The sequence below is a fragment of the Anthonomus grandis genome, chromosome 17 (assembly GCF_022605725.1).
Source record: "Anthonomus grandis grandis chromosome 17, icAntGran1.3, whole genome shotgun sequence".
Classification (NCBI taxonomy): domain Eukaryota; kingdom Metazoa; phylum Arthropoda; class Insecta; order Coleoptera; family Curculionidae; genus Anthonomus; species Anthonomus grandis.
Genome location: NC_065562.1, coordinates 14,558,923 through 14,584,402, shown reverse-complemented (window position 1 = coordinate 14,584,402; position 25,480 = coordinate 14,558,923). Strand labels below are relative to the sequence as shown.

Genomic DNA, 25,480 nt, shown 5'->3' with positions numbered 1-25,480 from the left:
TTTTTGAGTTATGAACATGTTAATACAAAAATTTTGGAAAAAAAATCACTTGACCTAAAATTTGTTTTTTTTAATTTCCTGTACATTTTTCAAAAAACCCTGAAATAGGTATCTAATCATTTTAATTGAGGAATATTTGTGCAAATTTTTGAGAGTCTAAGATTCTTGGTTTTTGAGAAATGGACATGTTGATAAAAATTTTCAAGAAAAAAATCAATTGACTTAAAATTTTTTTCAACTCCCTGTACATTGTTCAAAAAACGCTAAAATAGGAGTGTAGCTATTTTGAATCAGGAACAATTTTGTAAATTTTTAAGGCTCAAAGTTTCTTAATTTTTAACTTATACGTCATCAGATTTTGCGAGACACTTATATTTCTTTTAAGTATTTTGGCGCATAAAAGAAGTGGACGTCGTATGCAATTAAATTATGCACACTGTAAAATATGATTTTTTACTTTGCGTGTCCTGAGGATGATTATAAAAATACTCAAAACGTTAATTTTTAGTCTTGGATAATACACCGTGATTTATACATCATTAGATTCCTGGGACAAAATTACACTTTTTGAGTATTTTGATGCATAATGGCTAAAAGAAGTGAACGCCGTATACAATTAAATTATGCACACTGTGGAATCTGATTTTTTATTTGGCGTGTGCTGAGGATGACCGAAAAAAATAAAAACGTCGATTTTCAATCTTGGTTACCACACCGTGACTTATATGTCATCAGGTCCCTGGGACAAAATTACACTTTTTGAATATTTTGACGCATATTGGCTAAAAATTGTACGTCGCATACAATTAAATTATGCAAAATGCGGGATATGATTTTTTACTTTGCGTGTTCTGAGGATGATTATAAAATACACTTAAATAATACACCGTGTTTTAGACATCATTAGATTCCTGGGACAAAATTACACTTTTTGAGTATTTTGACGCATAATAACTAAAAGAAGTAGACGTCGTATACAATTAAATTATGCACACTGTGGAATATGATTTTTTATTTTTTGTGTCCTGAGGATAACCGAAAAAATCAAAACATCGATTTTTAGTCTTGATTACCACACCGTGACTTATACGTTATCAAGTTCCTGCGAGAAAACTACACTTTTTGGATATTTTGACGCATAACGACTAAAATGTGTACGTCGTATATAATTAGATTATGCAAAATGCGGGATATGATTTTTTATTTTACGTGTCCTGAGGATGATCGAAAAAATCAAAACGTCGATTTTCAGTCTTGGATACCACAACGTGACTTATACGTTATCTGGTTCCTAAGACAAAATTACACTTTTTGACGAATAATGGCTAAAAATTGGACGTCGTATAAATTATGCAAAATGCAGGATTTGATTTTTTATTTTGCGTGTTTTTTTCGAAAGTTTCTTTCATTCTTAGTTATTTTATACGTCATAAATGAAAATTAAAATTTTTAAATATTTTCACTCAATAAAATTATGCAAAATATGAGATAAAGTTTTTCTTTTAAATTTGGCGCGTCCTGAGCATGATCGTAAAAGAAGATCGAAATTCATTTTGGTTACATAGTCAAGGCGACGTTGCCAACATGCCTATAATTTACGAAAAGTCTCGTTCTGATGACGTTGGAATGACGGTAAATAAATATCCTTGAGTAACTTACTACGACGTCTCCAATCAAACTGCTCGCAAAATAAAAGGGTATAAGTCAAATAAATCCCGTTAAAAATAAACCGAATGATACGGAAAAATGTAGTAATGCCACTTCTGCTCTCGCGGTTTTTGCCCCGGACAAAATTTATGTGTTTTCCGTGTTTCCCTGCCGGATGCGAGCTAATTCGATTTTTATAAAATTGAAAATTGCCGTCTCGACGAATAGGTGCGAGATTTTTCATTCGCAATCCAGATTTATTAAAGTAATCTCTTTACATTTTTGCTTATGCCTTTAAAATACCCCGCGGGCGAATGGATCATTTCCTATTCGGTCTTTAGCTTTTATTTTACACGAGTTCGTTAAACTTGATTTCATTCAAATTTCCCGCCCATTTGTGACTGCTCGATTAGCTTGCTACTGCGAAATGACTTTTAAATTCCTTAATAAGCATTTTATAGAGAGTGGCGAAGGAATTCTTCTAAAACGCAAATCGATTTTGCCCCGGTTGCTACTATAATTTCCCTGACATATAACGGAAGGTTAAATAGTACTTAAAACATTAAAAAGGTAATTCAGAACGGAAACGGGTCGGTTCGTAAATATTTCAAGCGAAAACAGGCAAAAGCTGAGACATAAAACGACCAACGACTGGGGTAAATTGAAAATATCCCCGCCGGTTTGATTGGGGCCAATAATTCCACTTTAAAAGTTTATTGGCCCTAAAAGTATCGGGTTTATACGGCCTTTTTATTCGGTACGAGTACGCATGCAAAGTTAGTTCAAGTTTTTTTTTTAAATTTAAACTCATTAAAAAGTAATTTCTATTCTAGTTAACATGAAATCAATACTCGAAAGCTGAAGATCCCACAGTTCCGAAACGTTGTATAAAATCCATCTCATATAGTCATTGCCCTGAAAAATCAAATGGATAAGCGAAGTTCGCTACTAGGGAGCTTAAATACAAACTTTTCCAAAATAAACAAATTATGCCAAGCAAATATGTGAAAGTATTGGGCAAATTTCGTTGATAGGCCAAGTTTCTTGATGTACAGAAGATCCGGCCACCAAAGGGTTGAAATGACCCAAACATAAGTTTTAGTTAATTTATGTTATTATCAGCAGATATAGACAAATGTTTGTCAAATTAATTATAAGGGATATTTGGTAATAGGCGGTATTTGACAAACTATTTGTGTGCTAAAAGGCAAACCTTTATAGAGAATTTATGTCAAATCAAAAATTCGTTAATAAGCAAATTTTGCTTAACTATTTGTAAATGGGGTTAGAGATCCGTATTGAGAAATTAATGAAATTACCACGTATAAGCAATTTGTGGCAAATTATCACGAGCGACATTCAAATTTTTTTTTAAATTGTCAAATGAATGTGAACAGAATAAACGCTAACGTTCCAAATTATTTGTAAGTGATGTCACCTATCAGGAAATTTCTGTCAAAGTACCACGAGAGATATTGGCATATAGGCAATTTTTAACAAGTTATCTTAAGCAGAATTCGTTCATCAGTCGAGGCAACCAAATATCTCATAAGCAACGTGCGCTATTAGACAAACTGTTCGCAAATAGGAAATTTTTATCAAATTACTGTCAGCAAATATAATTGCAAAAAAGCAATAACTAGCAAATGATTTCAAATTATCACGAGATGTATTGGTAAATAGACAATTTTTGTCCAATAATCGCGAGCAAAGTTTGCCAAACTATTCGTAAGTGACGTGCCTAAAATGAAAAATCACTTTAAATTATCACAAGATTCATTGACAAACAACAATGATGATCATTAATTAGCAAAGGTTGTCATATTTCTCGTAAATATTTATATGCTATGCCGACATATAGCGACATGGCAAATATTTCGGAAACGACGTGGGCAATTAGACAAATTAGGTCAAATTATTATGAGACACATGGCAAATAGGCAATTTTTATCAAATTATCGACAAGAAATATAGTTAATAGACAAAGTTTGCCAATTATTCGTAAATTATATCGAATTATTCTGAGATACACTGGCAAATAGACAATATGAAATTATCGCGAGCAAAGGTTGGTATTCATCAAAGTTTGCCAAACTATTCGTAAACGACGTGCCCCAATTGGCAAATTACTTCAAATTATAACGAGATACTTTTGAAAATGTTTTTTTTGTTGTCCAATTATTGCGTGATCAATAATAGACAAAGTTTGCTAAATTTTTTGTATATGTTGTAACCTATTGGGCCAATTCGGTCAAATTAAGCGGCATTGGCAAATAGACAGTCTTTGTCAAATTATTATGAGCGAAAATCGTGTATAGGCAAAGGTTGGCAAATCTCTCATAAACGACGTTCTCTATTAAACAAATTCTGTCAAATTATCGTAAACAATGATTATTAATAGGCAAAGATTGCCAAGTTCCTTGTATATGTTGTAAGCGCAAACTGGTGGCCAAATTTGCCAAATTCGCCAAATGCTATCAAATTATCGTAAGCAAAATTCGTTAAAAGGCAAAGGTTGCCTAATATCTCGTAAAGGAGATGCGTAAATAGACTATTTTTATCGAATTATGGCCAGGAAATATCGTATATAATTTGCAAAATTTTTCATAAATGACGTAAACTATTGTGCAAATTATGGCGAGATACCTTGATAGAATATCAGGTAGCAAGTGGACAATTTATGTTAAATTTGAGTGACATTGGCAAATAGAAATTTTGTGTCAAATTATCGTATGCGAAAATCGTTAAACGGCAAAGTTTGCCAAAATCTGTTAAATCATAATCAGCGATATTGACGAATAGACAATTTTTGTCAAATTACCGCGAGCGAAAATTGTTAGGAAGTTGCCAAGTTTTTCCTAAATGTTGTAACCTATTGTTTAAATTCTGTCAAATTGTCACGGGCGACATTGGCAAGTACATAATATTTGTCAAATTATCCTGAGCAAAAGACATTAATAGAAAGAAAAAGGTTGCCAAATATATCCTGTAAACGACGTGCACTATTAAACAAATTCCTTAATATTATTATGAGATACATGGCAAATATACATTTTTTGTCTAATTATCGTCAGAAAATATCATAAATAGACAAAGTTTTCCAAATTCTTCGTAGATGACGTGCTCCATTGGGCAAATTCTGTCAAATTATCGCAAGTAATGATCAATATTATAACAATTGTAGACTCTTCCACAAATTCTATAAAATTATCACGAGCGACATTGGCAACTTTTGTCACTTTTATATCAGATTATAGTGAGTAAAATTCGTTACTAAGCAAAGATTGCCAGATACTTGGTGAACGACGTGCGCTATTTGACAAACTTTGCCAAATGATCATGAGGTACATGGCAAATAGATAATTTTTATTAAATCATCGCAAGCAAATATGCCCACAGTAACACTGACAAATAGATAATTGGTAAATAAATAACTTTCGGTAAAAAGACAACAAATCATCGGGAAAGACGGTTGTTATTTATGAGATTTGCCAAACTATTTATAAATGACGTGCTCTAATTGGCAAATCATTTCAAATAATCACAAAATACCAACGAGCCGACCTTGTTATGACAATTAATAGCATCGATTGTTGTTCTTTGGAAATGCAATGGAAGCACGATTAACAATTTCTCATATATTGTATTAATACGTTTATTATTGTACTATTTTATCTATGTAGCTTTTTTGCTAAATAAAGATTATTATTATTACTTTGGCAAATAGACTTTTTTTTTGGTATTCATCACAGTTTGCCAAGCTATTCATAAATGATGTCTCCTAATTCGCAAATTATTTTAAATTATCACGAAATAAAAATTGTCCCACTCAATGATCATTAATAGGCAAACGTTGCCAAATTTTTCTTAAATGTTGAAACATATTAAGCAAATTATGTCAAATTATCACGAGCGACTTTGGCAACTAGACACTTTTTATCAGATTATCGTGAGCAAAATACGTTAATAGGCAAAGGTTGGCAAACATCTCGTAAACGATGTGCGCTATTAGACAAACTCTGCCAAATGATCATGAGGTACATGGAAAATAAATTTTTATCAATGCATCGCAAGCAAATATAGTGAATCGTCAAAGTTTGCAAAATCTGTCAAATTATCAAGAGATACTTAGCAAATAGACAACTTTTGTAAAAAGACAACAAATTATCGCAAACGAAGGTTGTTATTATCAAGGTGTGTCAAACTATTCGTAAATGACGTGCCGAGAGCGAAAATCGTTAATGGGTCAAGATTGTCAAAATATTTGTTATACCCGCGCACGTTTGACAGCTTAAAAGCCACGTTGCCATACGTAAGGATACTTTCTGAAAATATACCTTTTATACATATTAAAAAGGATTTTCTTTATAGGTCATAAATAGTATATTATTTCCATTAAAAGTCTCTCCCTATCGCACTTGTAATAATAATAAAAAGGGTATTTTCGAGGACACCCCCTGGAACGATGGACTTTCAAAGCGAGTGATCAAAGCCGGCGTAAATGACTTTTTTAATAATAAATGACGCGACTTGTTGTGTTTTTAAATCGCTTCTGGACGAGAATTATTTTTTTTTGACTCGCTTGATTTATCGTGTATAAACTGATGACTTTAGTAAATATTAAGGAGGGGTAACAAAATAGGAAAAGCACTTACCGAACGCCTGGCATTGCACGATTTTCGTTGTTCCCAATCTGATTATGCTGCTGCTCGTGAACGTGGTGAACCTGGGGGCTTGGAGCAGGTTGTCTGGAAAAAGAATAAAATTGTACATTTTTTGTGTATAATTTGTATGTGCATTAATTTTTTTTAAAGGTGGTAATACACATATCAGTGCATTTTTACACATTAAACCAAGGCAAAAAAAGTCACTTCCTAAATTTTGTGAACTTTTCCTATACACAAAACAGCAAATTTATATCTGAACGACGTCCTTTATATACAATAATTATATCTTTTCACTGGTGAAATGAACGTTTAAACCGAAAATATAAATCGAGTCCGGTTTCTTTATTCATCCGGATTGGAGGCGGCCACTTTTGTTTCAATTTCCATTTTCCGACTTTTCCAAATTTTAATGCGGACCTCGCTACAACCGGACTAGCAGCACGTGGTGTGGTCAGCTTTTTACGATAAGCAAAATATAAATTGAATTTTTATTAACATTTCTTTATTTTATAGGGTTTAATCAGATTTAGACGATTTCTGTTTAGAGAGTTTAAAATTTGCTAATACCTCAAAGAAATAATTACAAATTTGCGCTCTTTGTCTGTGACCGCCTTGTCAGTTTGAGGTATTATTAAAAAGTGATAATGAAATTTTGTTTTTTTAAATGTAATTGGGCAAACTACGTCAGAAGTTTAGAAATCTTGAGACAAACCCAATGTCAAAAGCCACAGCCACAGTAGCTCATCGAGAAAAATTTAATGACTGACACAATCGAATGCTCTTGCTACATCGTAATACACAACCACAGTCATTATCTTGTCATTCATATACACGTTCTACTAGAATTATAATTTTTATTATATAACATTTTTTATTATTACATCAGTGTAAATAAAATTAACTTCATTTTCCTCGCATAAAAATATTAATTACTACGTAAATTCACATTTCTTTAATCTAAAGTTAACAAGGCGTTGAAGAAATTATGATCGCTACCAAATGCTCATAACTCAAGAATAGAAAAAGATTTTAGATTTTACATTTTTCAGGTATTGATCAGTATTGATATATGATCAGGTAAAAATTGATTTTTTTCGAATTTCAACTAACTATATCAGCGGCTTGCTCCCATCGCCTACATCCCATCACCTACACATAGAAACCGAGATATCGGCCTTTAAAGTTTGGGTTTTTTCATTTTTCGGGTATACCCCCCATTTGGATTTTTTTCAGAAAAACTGTTTTTTTTCGAATTCGAACTAACTTTACCAGCGGATTGTTTTCATCAAGTAGATCACGAAAATACCGGGTTATAAGGGAATCCGAGCAGGAATAAGAAATCGAGTATTTTTTCGACCTCGTTTTTGAGGCCAAAAATGAGTATCAAAAATGCCATATCTCGGCTATCGTAAAAGCTACGACCTTGCGGATGGTCTCGTTGGATTCAAAACGACGAAACTAAGACAAAACCGTTGGAATTTTCCGATAGCTCCCATAGAAGCCGAGATATCGACCTTCAAAGTTTGGAATTTTTCATTTTTCGGGTATACCCCCCCGTATCGAATTTTTTCACCAAAAATTGATTTTTTTCGAAATCAAACTAAGTATACCAGCGTCTTATTTGGGTCACCTACATTACGAAAACACCGGGTTATAACAGGATCCGAGCAGAACTAAGGGAATGAGAGCACTTTGAAAATCCTGAAAAAGTCGTTTTCGACGTCCGTTTTTGAGGCCAAAAATTGGTATCAAAAATGCCATATCTCGGCTATCGTAAAAGCTATGACCTTGCGGAAGGTCTCGTTGGATTCAGAACGACGAAACTAAGACAAAACCATTGGAATATTCGCGATAGCTCCCATAGAAGCCGAGATATCGACCTTCAAAGTTTGGAATTTTTCATTTTTCGGGTATACCCCCCCGTATCGAATTTTTTCACCAAAAATTGATTTTTTTCGAAATCAAACTAAGTATACCAGCGTCTTATTTGGGTCACCTAGATTACGAAAACACCGGGTTATAACAGGATCCGAGCAGAACTAAGGGAATGAGAGCACTTTGAAAATCCTGAAAAAGTCGTTTTCGACGTCCGTTTTTGAGGCCAAAAATTGGTATCAAAAATGCCATATCTCGGCTATCGTAAAAGCTATGACCTTGCGGATGGTCTCGTTGGATTCAGAACGACGAAACTAAGACAAAACCATTGGAATATTCGCGATAGCTCCCATAGAAGCCGAGATATCGACCTTCAAAATTTGGAATTTTTTATTTTTCGGGTATACCCCCCCGTATCGAATTTTTTCACCAAAAATTGATTTTTTTCTAAATCAAACTAAGTATACCAGCGTCTTATTTGGGTCACCTAGATTACGAAAACACCGGGTTATAACAGGATTCGAGCAGAACTAAGGGAATGAGAGCACTTTGAAAATCCTGAAAAAGTCGTTTTCGACGTCCGTTTTTGAGGCCAAAAATGGGCATCAAAAATACCATATCTCGGCTATCGTAAAAGCTACGACCTTGCGGATGGTCTCGTTGGATTCAGAACGACGAAACTAAGACAAAACCGTTGGAATTTTCCCGATGGCTCCGACATAAGCCGAGATATCGACCTTCAAAGTTTGGAATTTTTCATTTTTCGGGTATACCCGTATCGAATTTTTTCACCAAAAATTGATTTTTTTCGAAATCAAACTAAGCATACCCAGCGTCTTATTTGGGTCACCTAGATTACGAAAACACCGGGTTATAACAGGATCCGAGCAGAACTAAGGGAATGAGAGCACTTTGAAAATCCTGAAAAAGTCGTTTTCGACGTCCGTTTTTGAGGCCAAAAATGGGTATCAAAAATGCCATATCTCGGCTATCGTTAAAGCTACGACCTTGCGGATGGTCTCGTTGGATTCAGACGGACGAATCTAAGAAAAAATCGTTGGAATTTTTCCGATAGCTCCCATAGAAGCCGAGATATCGACCTTCAAAGTTTGGAATTTTTTATTTTTCGGGTATACTCCCCCGTATCGAATTTTTTCACCAAAAATTGATTTTTTTCTAAATCAAACTAAGTATACCAGCGTCTTATTTGGGTCACCTAGATTACGAAAACACCGGGTTATAACAGGATCCGAGCAGAACTAAGGGAATGAGAGCACTTTGAAAATCCTGAAAAAGTCGTTTTCGACGTCCGTTTTTGAGGCCAAAAATGGGCATCAAAAATACCATATCTCGGCTATCGTAAAAGCTACGACCTTGCGGATGGTCTCGTTGGATTCAGAACGACGAAACTAAGACAAAACCGTTGGAATTTTCCCGATGGCTCCGACATAAGCCGAGATATCGACCTTCAAAGTTTGGAATTTTTCATTTTTCGGGTATACCCCCCCGTATCGAATTTTTTCACCAAAAATTGATTTTTTTCGAAATCAAACTAAGTATACCAGCGTCTTATTTGGGTCACCTAGATTACGAAAACACCGGGTTATAACAGGATCCGAGCAGAACTAAGGGAATGAGAGCACTTTGAAAATCCTGAAAAAGTCGTTTTCGACGTCCGTTTTTGAGGCCAAAAATGGGTATCAAAAATGCCATATCTCGGCTATCGTTAAAGCTACGACCTTGCGGATGGTCTCGTTGGATTCAGACGGACGAATCTAAGAAAAAATCGTTGGAATTTTTCCGATAGCTCCCATAGAAGCCGAGATATCGGCCTTCAAAGTTTGGGTTTTTTTATTTTTCGGGTATACCCCCCGTTTGGATTTTTTCAGAATTTTTTTTTTTTTTGAATTCGAACTAACTATACCAGCGGATTGTTCTCATCAAGTAGATCACGAAAGTACCGGGTCATAACAGGATTCGATCAAAAATAAGGGAATGAGAGCACTTTGAAAAATTCGGAAATTGTCACTTTTTGACCTCGTTTTTGAGGCCAAAAATGGGCATCAAAAATGCCATATCTCGGCTATCGTAAAAGCTACGACCTTGCGGATGGTCTCGTTGGATTCAGACGGGCGAAACTAAGAAAAAACCGTTGGAATTGTCCCGATAGCTCCCATAGAAGTTGACATATCGGCCTTCAAAGTTTGGGTTTTTTCATTTGTCGGGTATACCACCCCGTTTGGATTTTTTTCAGAAAATTTTTTTTTTTCGAATTCGAACTAACTACACTAGCGAATTGTTCTCATCAAGTAGATCACGAAAATACAGGGTTATAAGGGAATCCGAGCAAAACTAAGAAATCGAGTATTTTTTCGACCTCGTTTTTGAGGCCAAAAATGGGTATCAAAAATGCCATATCTCGGCTATCGTAAAAGCTACGACCTTGCGGATGGTCTCGTTGGATTCAGACGGACGCAACTAAGAAAAAACCGTTGAAATTTTTCCGATAGCTCCCATAGAAGCCGAGATATCGGCCTTCAAAGTTTGGGTTTTTTCATTTTTCGGATATACCTCCCCGTTTGGATTTTTTTCAGAAATTTTTTTTTTTCGAAATCGAACTAACTATACTAGCGGATTGTTCTCATCAAGTAGATCACGAAAATACCGGGTTATAAGGGAATCCGAGCAGAAATAAGAAATCGAGTATTTTTTCGACCTCGTTTTTGAGGCCAAAAATGAGTATCAAAAATGCCATATCTCGGCTATCGTAAAAGCTACGACCTTGCGGATGGTCTCGTTGGATTCAGACAGACGAAACTAAGAAAAAACCGTTAAAATTTTCCCGATTGCTCCCATAGAAGCCGAGATATCGACCTTCAAAGTTTGGGTTTTTTTATTTTTCGGGTATACCCCCCCGTTTGGATTTTTTTCAGAAATTTTTTTTTTTTTGAATTCGAACTAACTATACCAGCGGATTGTTCTCATCAAGTAGATCATGAAAATACCGGGTTATAAGGGAATCTGACCAGAAATAAGAAATCGAGTATTTTTTCGACCTCGTTTTTGAGGCCAAAAATGGGTATCAAAAATGCCATATCTCGGCTATCGTAAAAGCTACGACCTTGCGGATGGTCTCGTTGGATTCAGACGGACGAAACTAAGAAAAAACCGTTAAAATTTTCCCGATTGCTCCCATAGAAGCTGAGATATCGGCCTTCAAAGTTTGGGATTTTTCATTTTTCGGGTATCCCCCCCGTATCGAATTTTTTCACCAAAAATTGATTTTTTTCGAAATCAACTAAGTATACCAGCGTCTTATTTGGGTCACCTATGTAGATTACGAAAACACCGGGTTATAACAGGATCTGAGCAGAACTAAGGGAATGAGAGCACTTTGAAAATCCTGAAAAAGTCGTTTTCGACGTCCATTTTTGAGGCCAAAAATTGCCATCAAAAATGCCATATCTCGGCTATCGCAAAAGCTACGACCTTGCGGATGGTCTCGTTGGATTCAGACGGACGAAACTAAGAAAAAATCGTTGGAATTTTTACGATAGCTCCTATAGAAGCCGAGATATCAGCCTTCAAAGTTTCAAAAAAGGCCTTTGAAATTTTGTAACTAACGAACAAACAATATTCTTAACGGAAATGTAATGCTCTACAAAAAAGGCCTCTTAACGTTTCTACATAAGATCCCTCTTTCAAAAAATTGAGTGGGTGTGCTACTGTAAGTAGACTCAATAACACATAATACATATTGTACACACACAGATGTTATAGATCTAGCTGTAGAACTTGTTTAGATTTTCATGCAACGTAGGTTGTACAGCTCTTAGCTTTCAATAAACTTTTAATTGATTTGTGTAATTATAGTATTCCAGGAATCGAGAGTTTTCAAAAAATTAGTGCTTTTTAAGGAACTTTTTTTTTTTGTCTTAACTGTCGATAATTCACGGATATCGACAAAAAACAAATACCTTGATATTTTCATCTTTAATTGTTTTATTTTTTACCAAAATATCCACTTTTCTGACACAATATTCCATCCAGACTATTAAGACAAACCCATTACGGAAACGGAAACTAAACCGATAAGAAAAATGAAGAGACTGACACGCTTTTAGCGTGCATCCTGCAATATGGAAAAATGCACATCTCGAGCCGCACATATCGGATTTCTTTAACGTCTTATTTCCCATTCTCTGAACCTGATTAAAATCTCAACATTAAACGGTTGAGGAGATACGGTTTCATCGAATATACGGAAATGGTTTTATCAGTCGATGGCTTTTATTTAAACAGAAAGCAAGGCACAAGAGTACATTTCACGTTCTTATTTCCATACATTACATACAGAAAAAACACTATTTTATTTTATTAATATCCTTTAAAATGCCTTAGAGTTCTTCTGAAACTGCATTATGGCGATCGATCGAATGAAACCCGTTGTAGGTTATTACATTAATTATTTGCATACTATAAAGCAAAAGCATTGTAGCTGAGGCAGTGGTCTACGCTAAAATCCAGCGCTACGACCATTTTGTGTCGCTGGAATATAGCACTCACTGTGTGTCGATAAATCCAGTTGGCAGCGACAAGTGGGTTTATAGTTTCCGTTATACGACCTTTGTCAATATTTCCGATTGTACATTTTCGTTTTTGTGTCACGGACTAAAATAACCCTTAATACATACCCTTTCTCTAAGGGTTGTTATGAAGTACTAATTATTATTCGTTTCTTGGGGTATAAATTTCAGTAATTTACTTACTGGCGATTTCTTTTTGTATCGATTCTTATAAGGGTAAAATGGGTACCACGTCATATAACGATAGTAAAATATTTATCACATCAGTGATTTTAACATTTTTCAGCGTGATATCACTTGTGTCTTTCGACAATGATTTAAAGGTATCGAGTAATTTTTTTATCGACTTAGGAAAATTTATTTATCTGCTCAATGATTTTAGGTTATCACTTTGGTGATTTTAAAGGTTCATCAACCCATTACTAATAAATTATTATTTATTATGACATTGATATTGAAGACTAAGAAAAATTACTTGCTGTGAAAATATATGTATCACAGCAATGATATTAACGGGTCATTGTTTAGATATTAAAGATTTCCATTCATGCTTCATTCAAACGTTTTGTATTGACTATGAAAGTATATTTATCTCAACAGTGAGTTTTGAACATTTCTCGACTTAAAACCAGAAAACTCTTTTTTCGTCCTTACTAGCTTAACTTTAAAATTATATTTATATTTATCACGACAGTAATTTAAATTATGTTCTAAATCCCGACTTTGAGTTTACTTTCCCCCTCCTTTGTTTAAATCCTTTTTTAGCTTAAAAATAAACTACTATTTTTAAACAAATTAATAAATTATTTATCACATCAGGGAATTAAAGGTTTATTAACCCAAAAAAATGCATATTTTCTTTTCGGTTTGGCTTTAGTAAAACATTTATCACAGTAATGATTTTAGAAATTCCCCAACCTTAAACCAGAAATGTCGCTGTTCCGATCCTTTTCTAGCATTAAATATTTATCACATCAGTGATATTTAAAATTCTGCTCCTGAAAACGAAAAAAAAAATTTTATGATAACGAACACTTATATGTTAAATAAACTATTTATCACAGTAATGATATTAGAAATGCCTGGACCTAAAAGCAGAAAAAACGTTGGTTTAGTTATTTATCGATTTGTAATATTAAAATATTTATCACATCAGTGATATTTAAAATTCTATTCCTAAAAACAAAAAAAATGTTCTGATCCTTTTTTATCTTGAAATTAAATACTAATGTGTCAAATAAACTATTTATCACAGTAGTGATTTTAGAAATTCCCTAACCTAAAACCAGAAAAAATGCTGGTCCGATCCTTTTCTAGCATTAAACAATGAAATATTTATCACATCAGTGATATTTAAAATTCTACCGCTGAAAACGAAAAAAAAAATTCTGATCCTTTCTATCTTGAAATTAAACACTAATGTGTTAAATAAACTATTTATCACAGTAGTTATTTTAGAAATTCCCTGACCTTAAGCCAAAAAAAATTCTGGTCTGATCCTTTTCTAGCATTAAACATTAAAATATTCATCACATCAGTGATATTTAAAATTCTACCGCTGAAAAAGAAAAAATATATGTTGATCCTTTTTTAGATTAAAAATAAACACTGATGTGTTAAATAAACTATTTACCACAGTAATGATTTTAGAAATGCCTGGACCTAAAAGCAGAAAAAACGTTGTTTTGGTTATTTATTGATTTGTAATAATAAACTATTTATCACATCCGTGATATTTAAAATTCTACTCCTAAAAACAAAAAAAAAATCTCTGATGCTTTTTTATCTTGAAATTAAACACTAATGTGTTAAATAAACTATTTATCACAGTAGTGATTTTAGAAATTCCCCGACCTAAAACCAGAAAAAATGCGAGTCCGATCCTTTTCTAGCAATAAACAATTAAATATCTATCACATCAGTGATATTTAAAATTCTACCGCTGAAAACGAAAAAATATATGTTGATCCTTTTTTAGATTGAAATTAAACACTAATGTGATAAATAAACTATTTATCACAGCAATGATTTCAAAAATTCCCGGACCTAAAAACAGAAAAAACGTTGGTTTGGTTACTTATCGATTTGTAATATTAAAATATTTATCACATCAGTGATATTTAAAATTCTGTCCCTGAAAACGAAAAAAAATGTTCTGATCCTTTTTTTATCTTGAAATTAAACACTAATGTGTTAAATAAATTATTTATCACAGTAGTGATTTTAGAAATTCCCCTCACCTAAAACCGGAAAAAATGCTGGTCTAATCCTTTCAAGCATTAAAAAAATTAAATATTTATCACATCAGTGATATTTAATATTCGACCCTTGAAAAGGGAAAAACAATATATTTTAATCTTTTTTTAGCTTGAAATTAAACACTAATGTGTTAAATAAACTATTTATCACAGTAATGATTTTAGAAATTCCAGGACCTAATACCAGAAGAAACGCTGTTTTCATTAACCGATTTGTAATAATAAAATATTTAGTACATCAGTGATATTAAGAGTTTATTAACCCATGAAAAAAATGTGTTGTTTCTACTTCATTAAATTACATTAACCTTGAAATGGTTTTCTTTTTGGTTTGGCTGTGGTAAAACATTTATCACAGAAGTGATTTTGGAAATTCCTCGACCTAAGATCAGAAAATTCTTTTGATCCTTTATTGGCGTAAAAAGAATGACATCAGTGATATTAATGATTTATTAGCCCAAACCAATTGTATTTTCCTTCATGTCGTTTCCTTATATTAGTTTGAGAATAAATACTGCTGTGATAAATATATTATTTATCACATCAAGTAAATTATTTATTACACCAGTGATATTGAAAGTTTATTAAAAAAAAAAAACCTTTTCTTCGGTTTGGTCGCTTTTTTTTCTCAGTACTGATTTTAAATTTCCTCGACCTAAAGCCAGAAAAAACGCTGTTTTGACTCTTTATTGGATCGGAAATATTTATCACAAAGGTGATATGAAAAATTCATTAACTCAAAGAAATTCTATCTTTTCCTAGATCTATTTATCACATTAGTGATTTTAAAGGTGTATTGACCCAAGCAAATTTTATTTTTCCTTATTGGCCTGACTGTAAATTTTAAAATACTTTTGAAATTAAAAAAAAACGATGTTCTGATCCTTTTCTACCTTGAAGAAAATATAATATTTATCACATCAGTGATATTAAAGGTTTATTAACCCAAAAAAAAATCGTACTGTTCACGTTACTTTACGTTATATTAGTCTTTGAAAAACTATTTTTTTTTATTAGTTTTACACTTGTAAAGGATTTATCTTAACAGTGATTCCAGAAATTCCTAGAACTAGAAAAAACGATGTTTTGGTCCTTTTTTACCTTGGAAATAATCAAATATTTATCACAGCAGTGATATTAATACAAAAACTAGGAAATCTTATTGGTTTTGCTGTAAAAATATATTTATCTCAGCAGTGATTTTTTGTAAATTCTCTGTTCTGGAACAAGAAAAATTGTTGTTTTGCTGTATTTTTGGTTTGGAAATAATATAGTACTTACTATTTATCATATATTGATATTAAAAAAGATAAGTTGTTTTTACTGTAATCATTAATACAAGCGAATTGGTCTTGAAATAACAAAGATTTATATTAGCAGTGATTTCAACGGTTAACCAATAAAAATGATTTTATTCTAATTAGCTTAGATGTCTTATTATGATAATATTTATTATATGACCAAAATGTGAATTTAATATTTTAGCTGCCAAAAAAAAAATTCTTATAGCTTGGACTTCGTTAGAAAATATTTATCACAGTTTACCATTTTGATTCTTAAAATAAATAAACAAGCAAGTCCGAATTTAGTCATTTTCAGCAAAATATGGCAACAGCGCTACCCGAATATCCACGAGCCATGACGAGTCCTTTCGATCCAGCCTAATGGACTTCACACATGCGCGTTGAAAGCGGCATTGTCAAATATCAGCTAAAAACTAAATAATCTCTAGACTTTGCAGGTATTTTCAACATGTTTTATGACGTAAAAACACTGTTATAAGTATAACAGCAGTAAATAAAAGTGCAAACGTTCTAAATCACGAGAGCACTAAAATTTAAAGCCACTCTGCCATGAAAACCACGAGCCAGAATGCAGGGGCGCAGCAACTTTCCTACTTCATTTTGGTTTATTATTTGCCCGTTATTAAAAACGGGAGTTGGGAGGGGTGCGCGGGGGTGTACGGAACGTTGGATTCGCGTATGGCTCTATTTCATCAGCGAAAACTTTGAGTAGAGCCATAGATCGAAAGAAAAACACGGCACTTTATTACTGGGAGTTCACAAAAATCCCGGTGGGACGTATAGGGAACAATATATTTCCCCGAACGTAAGTTTTTAACCGAAAAAAAAATACACATAGAAAAGATTGTTTTATTATGGTATTATGGCCGAAGGTTAACGTATTTGCGCTTGAAAGCATGAGAGTATAACCGAGAGAGAGAGGAAAAGATATTTGCACTTCGGCAACGTCGCGAATATGAGAGACGTCAAGTTTATATTAATCCGACGTTCTCAAAAGATTTACAATTTACAGACGGTTGTATGTCGACGCTGTTGATTGTTAAATTTTAAGATTTTTTGAATTAATTTTTTCACTTTTTCCATGCATTTCAAGCCATTTTTGTTTTTGTTTCCGCAGACATTTTGTGTGATTCTCAATTTTATTATTCCAGGTATTTGAAACCATTTCTTTCAACCAGTTGAAATTATAATTTATTTGTATGACAAATGAAATTGTGGTCTGTTTCTTCCATGCATTTGAAGCCATTTTTAATTTTATTCCAGGCATTTAAAGTCTTTCTATACAGTTAGTTTTACCAGTCGTTTGAAGGCTTTTTTAATTTTGTTTTGATGCGTTTGAAGTTTTTCTTCCAAAAAATTGAGTTTATTTTTTCCAAGCATTTCAGATCTCTTCCTCCAGACAGTTGAGAATAGTGATGTAAATGAAGCCATAGCACGAAGGGAACGTTCCCTCTTCGTGCTATGGCGAATATTCGCGCACGTTCGCGCCCGATAAATCGTTCGTGCGCGCAAGATAGATCGTTCTCTCGTGTGCGAACGTTCGCCAGAGAATTTTCAGCACGATTTCGTATTCGGCGCGTTTTATTTACAAAAACTACTGTCGGCAATAGCAAACAAATTGTTAAAGAAGTAACAAATTCACATGTTGTACTTGCTACATTTAATAAATTACAAGTTGAGAAAACTGGTAAGGCAGTAGCTTTAAAAAATTACCTGTGGTAACTCGGTGGGGATCTATCTTAAAAAGTATGGAAAGCCTATGGAGCACCAGACAAATATTAAAAATGCTAACCATTTCGGAAGACATCAGTGACAAATTAAGCACAGCAGTGAAAAAAAATTGTCTCGATGATGACATATATTGGATCAAGGTTGAGAAGGTAATGAGAGTTTTGTCACCTATTGTTAAATGGATAACAAGGCTGGAAGGAGATAACCTGCAAATGTATGATGTCACAGAAGCCTTTTATGAACTCCATGTGTTTCTAAAAGAGGTACCTGGGCTACCAGTCACCAAAAAAGAGGAAGAAACGCTAATCAAAAACCTAAGTGATCGAAAGAGCAAATTCGTTTGCGGAGTGCTTTTAGTTGCTAATATTTTAAACCCGAAATATCAAGGAATACATTTGTTACCTGAGGAACACTCCGATGGTAAGACATTTGCATCTATTAACACGGTATCTAATGTAATAATATGATGTATTTTTATTTTAGGGATACAATTTATTAATACATTGGCTGCCACTAATGAAAATTTTTGTTTGCCGTTGAATTAGCTCAATACATAGCACATACCGAAACATTTGCGAAGCCCTATTTATGGGGCATTGTTGGCAAAATAGATCCTGTAACGTGGTGGCAGGGTTATTGCTCGAAAACAGCTATCAAGGATTTAGCACTAAGCATTTTGACGCTTCCGCCTTCGTCAGCCGCGACTGAGCGAACATTTAGTAGGTATTCGTTAGTCCATACTAAACTAAACGTCGAAATCGTTTGACGGTGAATAGAGCGGGAATGCTAACCCATATTGCCTGTAACCTTCATCTGATGGCCAAAGAGTCCCAAAGACAAGGTGAATGAATCAACGTCAATGGAGGTAAACCAACCTCAATCCTTGGATCCTTCCACGTCTACACAGACAGCTCCTCCTCTGGGTGATCAGGTCCATGATTTATTATTAACATTAGAATCTGAGAATTCAGAGACTGATGAGTCCGATGACGAAGAGAGCGGGGCACAGTGTTCACGATTTCGATTCCAATAGTACCATTGGGCCAGAAAGTTTCCATGGGCTTGACTACTCTTGATCTTGATATTGATCCACAATTAGAGTACCTGAGTTAGGTTAAAACTGTATTTTTGGTTTATTGCAGATTGCAGTTAATTTTTTTATAACGGTAACATAAATTCTTGTATATTCTTTAAAAACCCCTTTAGATATAATATTTGGTTATTTATGATGAATATTCTTATTCAATCCGGATTTATGAATATTATGATGTTAAGGTTTTTATGAAGTTAGAACAATAATTCAGTGTCGGTATTTTACAAAGCATTAGGAGAATATTGAGCATTTTTCTAGGCATTTTGAGAAAAAAACATGAAAAATAAGTTTTTGAATACTTTACCACATCTCAAACATAAATTCTCAGCTTTTGTTCGTTTATGCTTGTTTACTCTCGTTCATGCTCGTTCGTGCTCAGGGAACATTCTTTTAAATTAGGTGCTCGAAATTTTACATCACTAGTTGAGATAGTGATTTCTCCCAGGCATTTGAAGCCATTTTCATTTAATCTTAAGCATTTAAAAAGGATAATTTCAAATGCCTGAAACTAAATAAAAAATTACCACAAGTATTTGAAATATATAGGAAATAGCTTCAAATTGCTGGCATAAAATTTAAACTTCAACTCCAAATAACTGAATTGGAAAACACAAAAATTTCAAAAATACAAAAGCAATAACAAAATGCTTAAAATGCCTGGAAATAAATGTAAAATTACAAGAAATAACTGGAATTCAAAAGAAAAGGCTTCAAATTTCCAGAATAAAATTTTAACTTGCTGCAAGTAAAGGAAAATATTAGGAATGATTGGAGTGCCAAGAAAACAAAAAAAATACCAAAAATCCAAAAACAATAAAAAGTGGCTTCAATTGCCTGGAATTAAATTTAAAATTACTTCAAATATCAGGAATTAAACTTGGAATCCAAAAAACACAAGAAAAGTCTCAAAAATCTTAAAAAACAGCTTCAAATGCCTGGAACTGAATTGAAAATTACTACAAATATCTAGAATACATAAGAAATGACTGGCTTCAATAAAATATATGGAAAAATACTTGCAAAGATTGAAAATATCCCAAAAATCCAAAATTAATTTAAAAAAATTTCAATTGCCTGAAATTAAATTTAAAATAAGTTCGAATATCTGGAATTAGTCTTGGAATCCCGAGAACTTATGAAAAGTTCCTTTCAAAGGCTTGGAATCACAAGAAAAATCTGAAAAATCCTGAAGAACTAAAAATACCTACAACATTAAAAATTGCTACAAATATCTAGAATGCATGAGAACTAGCTTCAAATTCCAGAAATAAATTGACTCTAAGTAACCTGGAATAAGACTTCCAAATATTTAAATCCCAAGAACGCGAAAGATGCTCGAAATTTTAAAAGAAATAGCTCAAATATCAGAAAACACTAAAATCTCTTAAAATGCCTAGAAGAAACTTGAAATTACTTCAAACTCTTGGAATAAAGTGGAAATTTGCTTAAAATGCCTAAAAAAAACTTAAAATGACTGCAAATATTGGGAAGGCTTTAATATTAGAAGAAACACATTTTTTATTGCGTTAAATTGAATAACTTTAATGCCTCGAAGAAATATAAAATTATATCAAATGCCTAAATGTCTGCGGCTTCGATTGCCTGGAATTAAATTTAAAATTACTTTAAACATCAGGCATTAGACTGGGAATCCAAAAAAACACAAGAAAAGTGTCAAAAATCTCAAACAACAGCTTCAAATGTCTGGAACTGAATTGAAAATTACTATAAATATCTAGAATACATAAGAAATGGCTGGCTTCATTATATGGAAAAATACTTGCAAAGATTGAAATTCCAAAAAATCAAAATATCCCAAAAATCCAAAATTATTAAAAAATAATTTAGATTGCCTGAAAGTAAATTTAAAATAAGTTCGAATATCTGGAATTAGTCTTGGAATCCCGAGAACATATGAAAAGTCCCAAAAATCCTATAGAACTGAAGCATAGCTTCAAATTTCTGAAACTAAATTTAAAATTACAAAAAATATTTGGAATAGATAAAAAATGGCTGTAAAAAACTTAAAATTACTTCAAATACCAGGTAGACTGAAGTAATGTTGGAAGCACATTTTTTTGTGAAATAAAATTAAAATGTCTTTAAATGCCTGGAAGAAACTTAAAATGACTTCAAATTTCTGGAATAAAATTGAAAATTACTTCAAATGCCCGGAATATAAAAAAATAGCTACAAATATCAGGAAAAACTGAAATAAATTCAAATGCCTAAAAGAGATGTTAAAATACTTCAAATTCAAAAACATGTAAATTTAAGTTTATTCCAAATTTATGGAGTAAGACTTGGAATAATTACAACCTTATTTTTTTAAACAAACAAACTCATAGTACTCTTTTAGAAAATCCGACATACAGGATTGATCGTTATATGTTTATTTATACAGGGTGTTAACTAAACCAAGTCGACCAAATGGGCCTATTTTGGGAAAACTGTGCATAGGAAAGTTGAGTTAGTAGGCTATGGAAACAAAAGTGGCAGGTAACCATGGAAGCAAAATATGTAAATATTTCAGTTAAATGTCATTTTAGAGTCTCTTCTTGCGATTGTTAAAGCGTTTTTAAGTCTCGCTAATAATATCCAATAGTTTTCTTGTTAGTTCGCCGTATTGTGAACTTTGCTTTTCCAGTTTTCCGTGTTGTTCCAGTTTTTCGAGTTGTGCCAGTTGTTCGTATTGTTCCAATTTTTCCAGTTTTGTTCCAGTTTTTTGTGTTTTGTTCAAGTTTTTTGTTCCTTAACTTTTTATCTCTGTTTTTCGTATTGCTTTGTTTAACAATGCTTTACACAAACGAAGAGGCGTTTGACATAATAGGTACTTATTTTGAATGTATGAGAAATGCCACAGTTGCTGCAAGGGTGTATGCGCATCAGTATCCTGATAGACGCCATCCTACTGCAAAAGTTTTTCTTCGGATCATACATCGTTTGCGAATGACTGGAAACGTTCGGCTGCCCGTGTTTCGGAGACAACGCAGGGGACGCACCGAAGACAACATAATAAATGTTTTAGCCTACGTCGAGTTTAATCCTCACTTAAGTACTAGAACAATAGCGCACGACCTGGGAGTAAATCGAACTACTGTTCCGAATATTCTTAAGGAGTACAGGTAAGCGATCTTTTGGATATTAATTTTCACTACACGCGATGAGACTTAATTTTCCTAAGGAGAGTTCATTTTTTGATGATGATGCTTTAAATGTAAAATTAATTATTCTTTACACGAAAAGCACCAGATTGGTCTATTCTGTTGAATCAGCAGTCATCATCTTGTTCCAGGTTTCATCCATATCATTTAGTCCTGCATCAAGAATTAAGTGCACAAGATTTTGACCGAAGGCTAGACCATTGTCACTGGCTTTTGAGTATGATTGCAGAGGATCCTCAGGTGCTTTCAAACATATTGTGAAAAGATGAGGCTACATTTCACAGCAATGGAGGCGTGAATCTCCACAATATTCATTACTAGTCACCAACGAATCCGCATCAAGGCCGTTGGTCTTTAAATTGTTGGGCAGGAATATTAGGAGGTCGAATTATCGGCCCATTTTTTTTAACAACGCACTAAATGGTGCAAATTATTTGCAGTTTTTAAGGGAGGAATTGCCAATTTTATTAGAGGATGTGCCACTTGAATATTCCAGCACGATGGCTGTCCAGCACATTTCGCCCGAAATGTTCGGGAGTTTTTAGATGCTACCTACCCTGGTAGATGGATAAGACGGGGCGGTACCTTTCTATGGCCGGCTAGATCACCAGACTTAACGTGCCTGAATTTTTATTTATGACGTCGAGTTAAAGAAATTGTTTTTGCAACAAGGCCTACGACGCGACAAAATATGATTGGCCGGATTAGGGATTGCATGCAGACTCTCTCATTTGCTGAGGTAGAGACTGCAGTTTTGTCTACCGAACAAAAGATGTTTCAGTGCATAGAAAATGATGGAATGCATTTTGAACATTTGGGGAGGCACTAAATAAATTATGTGTATAACATATTATTTATTGTACCACCTAAGATTTCTTAAAATTGTATGTAGAGTTTAAATATCAAATAACATATTATAGAGTGTTCTATTTAAAATAAGCAAGTTTTCATCTACATCCGGTATCATCAAAATTGTTAAAAGTGTCAAATTATTTTATTGTTGTATCTTTAATTAACTTTTCTATGGTATGGTATGGTGCCAAACTTTCAAAACTTTCCTATAGAATAACTATAAACTGTATGCACAGTTTTCCCAAAATAGGCCAATTTGGTCAACTTTATTTAGTTAACACCCTGTATAAATAAACGTATAACGATCAATTCTATATCTCGGATTTTCTAAAACACTACTGAGTTTGTTTCTTTTTAAAAATACTTAGTTAATACGAGTTTATTCAGTTTGTCTAAGCAAATAGTAATTTATGGCCATTTTTATCACTTTTATTTTCGAATGGACACTATTTTGGTAATAAGCTTAGTTTAACAAGTGATATCGAAGTGCCGTTTTCACCAGTTTCTTTGGTTTTCTTCCCCGCTTTTAATGACGTAAAAAAATATATATAATTGCATTTGAGTTTTTTGAAATAATCCGTCAGAAAGGGTTAGTCACAAGTCAACGTCCTTTAGCGGATTTTAGGAAAAGTAATTTGAATTTTTTTTTTTGGTTAAAAAAATAAGACAATAGAAAAAAATATATCTTTAAAAAAAATCGGTCCAGTCATAGCTGATTTTCAGCTGTTTTTTTTATTCAAGCTAAAAACGCCCCTCACCACTTTATTTGACAACTGACAGAAACTTTTGTAGAAACTTTTTTGTGAGGAAATCTTCCTAGAATATTAATATAATATTTTGAGGTGTACGTTATTGGAGGTTTTTTAGCAAAAATGCAATTTTAAGATTTAAAGAAGCTGTGGCGCCCTCTAGCGGTTGACTAATGAACTTCAAAATAATTTCCAGCATTTTTTTTTGCCACTTTTATTACACATTTTTTTTTCAAGGCGCTACGACTATTAGGGCCTGAGATATCGCCGACGTCCATTCTTAGTTGGCCACCCGGTACATATGACCCAAATGCCCATCATACGGTATGATTAGTGGATATCTGATTGCACCTGAAATATTTTAAGAAGACACAATATGTTATTATATTAAGTACATATTATATACGAGATTAATATTATTTATTTAAAATGAAAACGAGCCATTGAATTAATTGCGAAATTAAATGGACAACATGTCTAGGTGACTTTTCATAATATAAATTTAATGTGGACGAATAATATTAACAAATTGCATTTTAATATAATAGAAGAAACACATTTTTTATTGCGTTAAATTGAATAACTTTAAATGCCTAGAAGAAACATAAAATTATGTCAAATTCCTGGAGCAGATTTGAAAATTACTCCAAATACCTGGAATATAGAAAAAATAGCTAATATCAAATATTTGAAGCTAATTTTCAATTTTATCCCAGATGTTTAAAATAATTTTCGGTTATTTTCAGGCATTTAAAACATTTTTTTTTATATTCCAGGCATTTCTAGTAATCTTTAAATTTATTCTAGATGTAAGAAATAATTTTAAATTTCGCTCTTCTCTGTTTTTTAGCCAAAGGTAGTTAATTAACAGCATTTAAACAAACGTCTTTATGTCAATCACATTTATCCCCCACACCCGATAATCACAGAGTGTCAAATTATGTACATACGACCCAAATGCCCATCATACGGTATGATTAGTGGATATCTGATTGCACCTAAACTATTTTAAGAAGACACATGTAAAGCACATATTATATACGAGATTAATATTATCTACTTAAAATGAAAACGAGCCGTTGAATTAATTTCGAAATTAAATGGACAACACGTCTAGGTGACTTTTCATAATATGAATTTAATGTGGACGAATAATATTATCGAATTGCATTTTAATATAAATTTGGCATCGGCAATAACGGACCGATAATGAAAACTAATAACGCCCATTTAGAATTTTTATTATGATTAAAATAATGCCCACTTTAACTGATCAATCTCAAATTAGTTAACCCACGATGATGACTTAACCTCACAAAAGTGACATATATCAAAAGTTGTAACCGTCTGTAAATTAGAAATCTTTACCAGTCAAGTTTTGACCTAAAGACATTCATTAACGTCAAAATAATCCCTGCCGACATTACTTTTACGTTAATAACATCTTATTTATTTAAATAAATAAATAGGTCAATTCCATACTATTGCGCCGGTGTTCCAAACATTTCTGGAAATTTCCAGTCATTTTCATGTAATTTTTTTAGTTAATTTTCT

General features: G+C 33.0%; 1 protein-coding gene across 5 annotated transcripts in view; it reads right to left on the bottom strand.

Moving 5' to 3' along the window:
- The window catches only part of LOC126746477 (protein sidekick), a 255,169-nt gene that overhangs the window by 104,475 nt on the left and 125,214 nt on the right, over positions 1–25,480 (bottom strand). For all 5 annotated transcript variants that reach the window (XM_050454758.1, XM_050454757.1, XM_050454759.1 and 2 more), the window contains exon 2: positions 6,303–6,395. In XM_050454758.1, the coding sequence (XP_050310715.1) occupies positions 6,303–6,395 (93 nt within the window). The remainder of the gene's footprint in view (positions 1–6,302; positions 6,396–25,480) is intronic.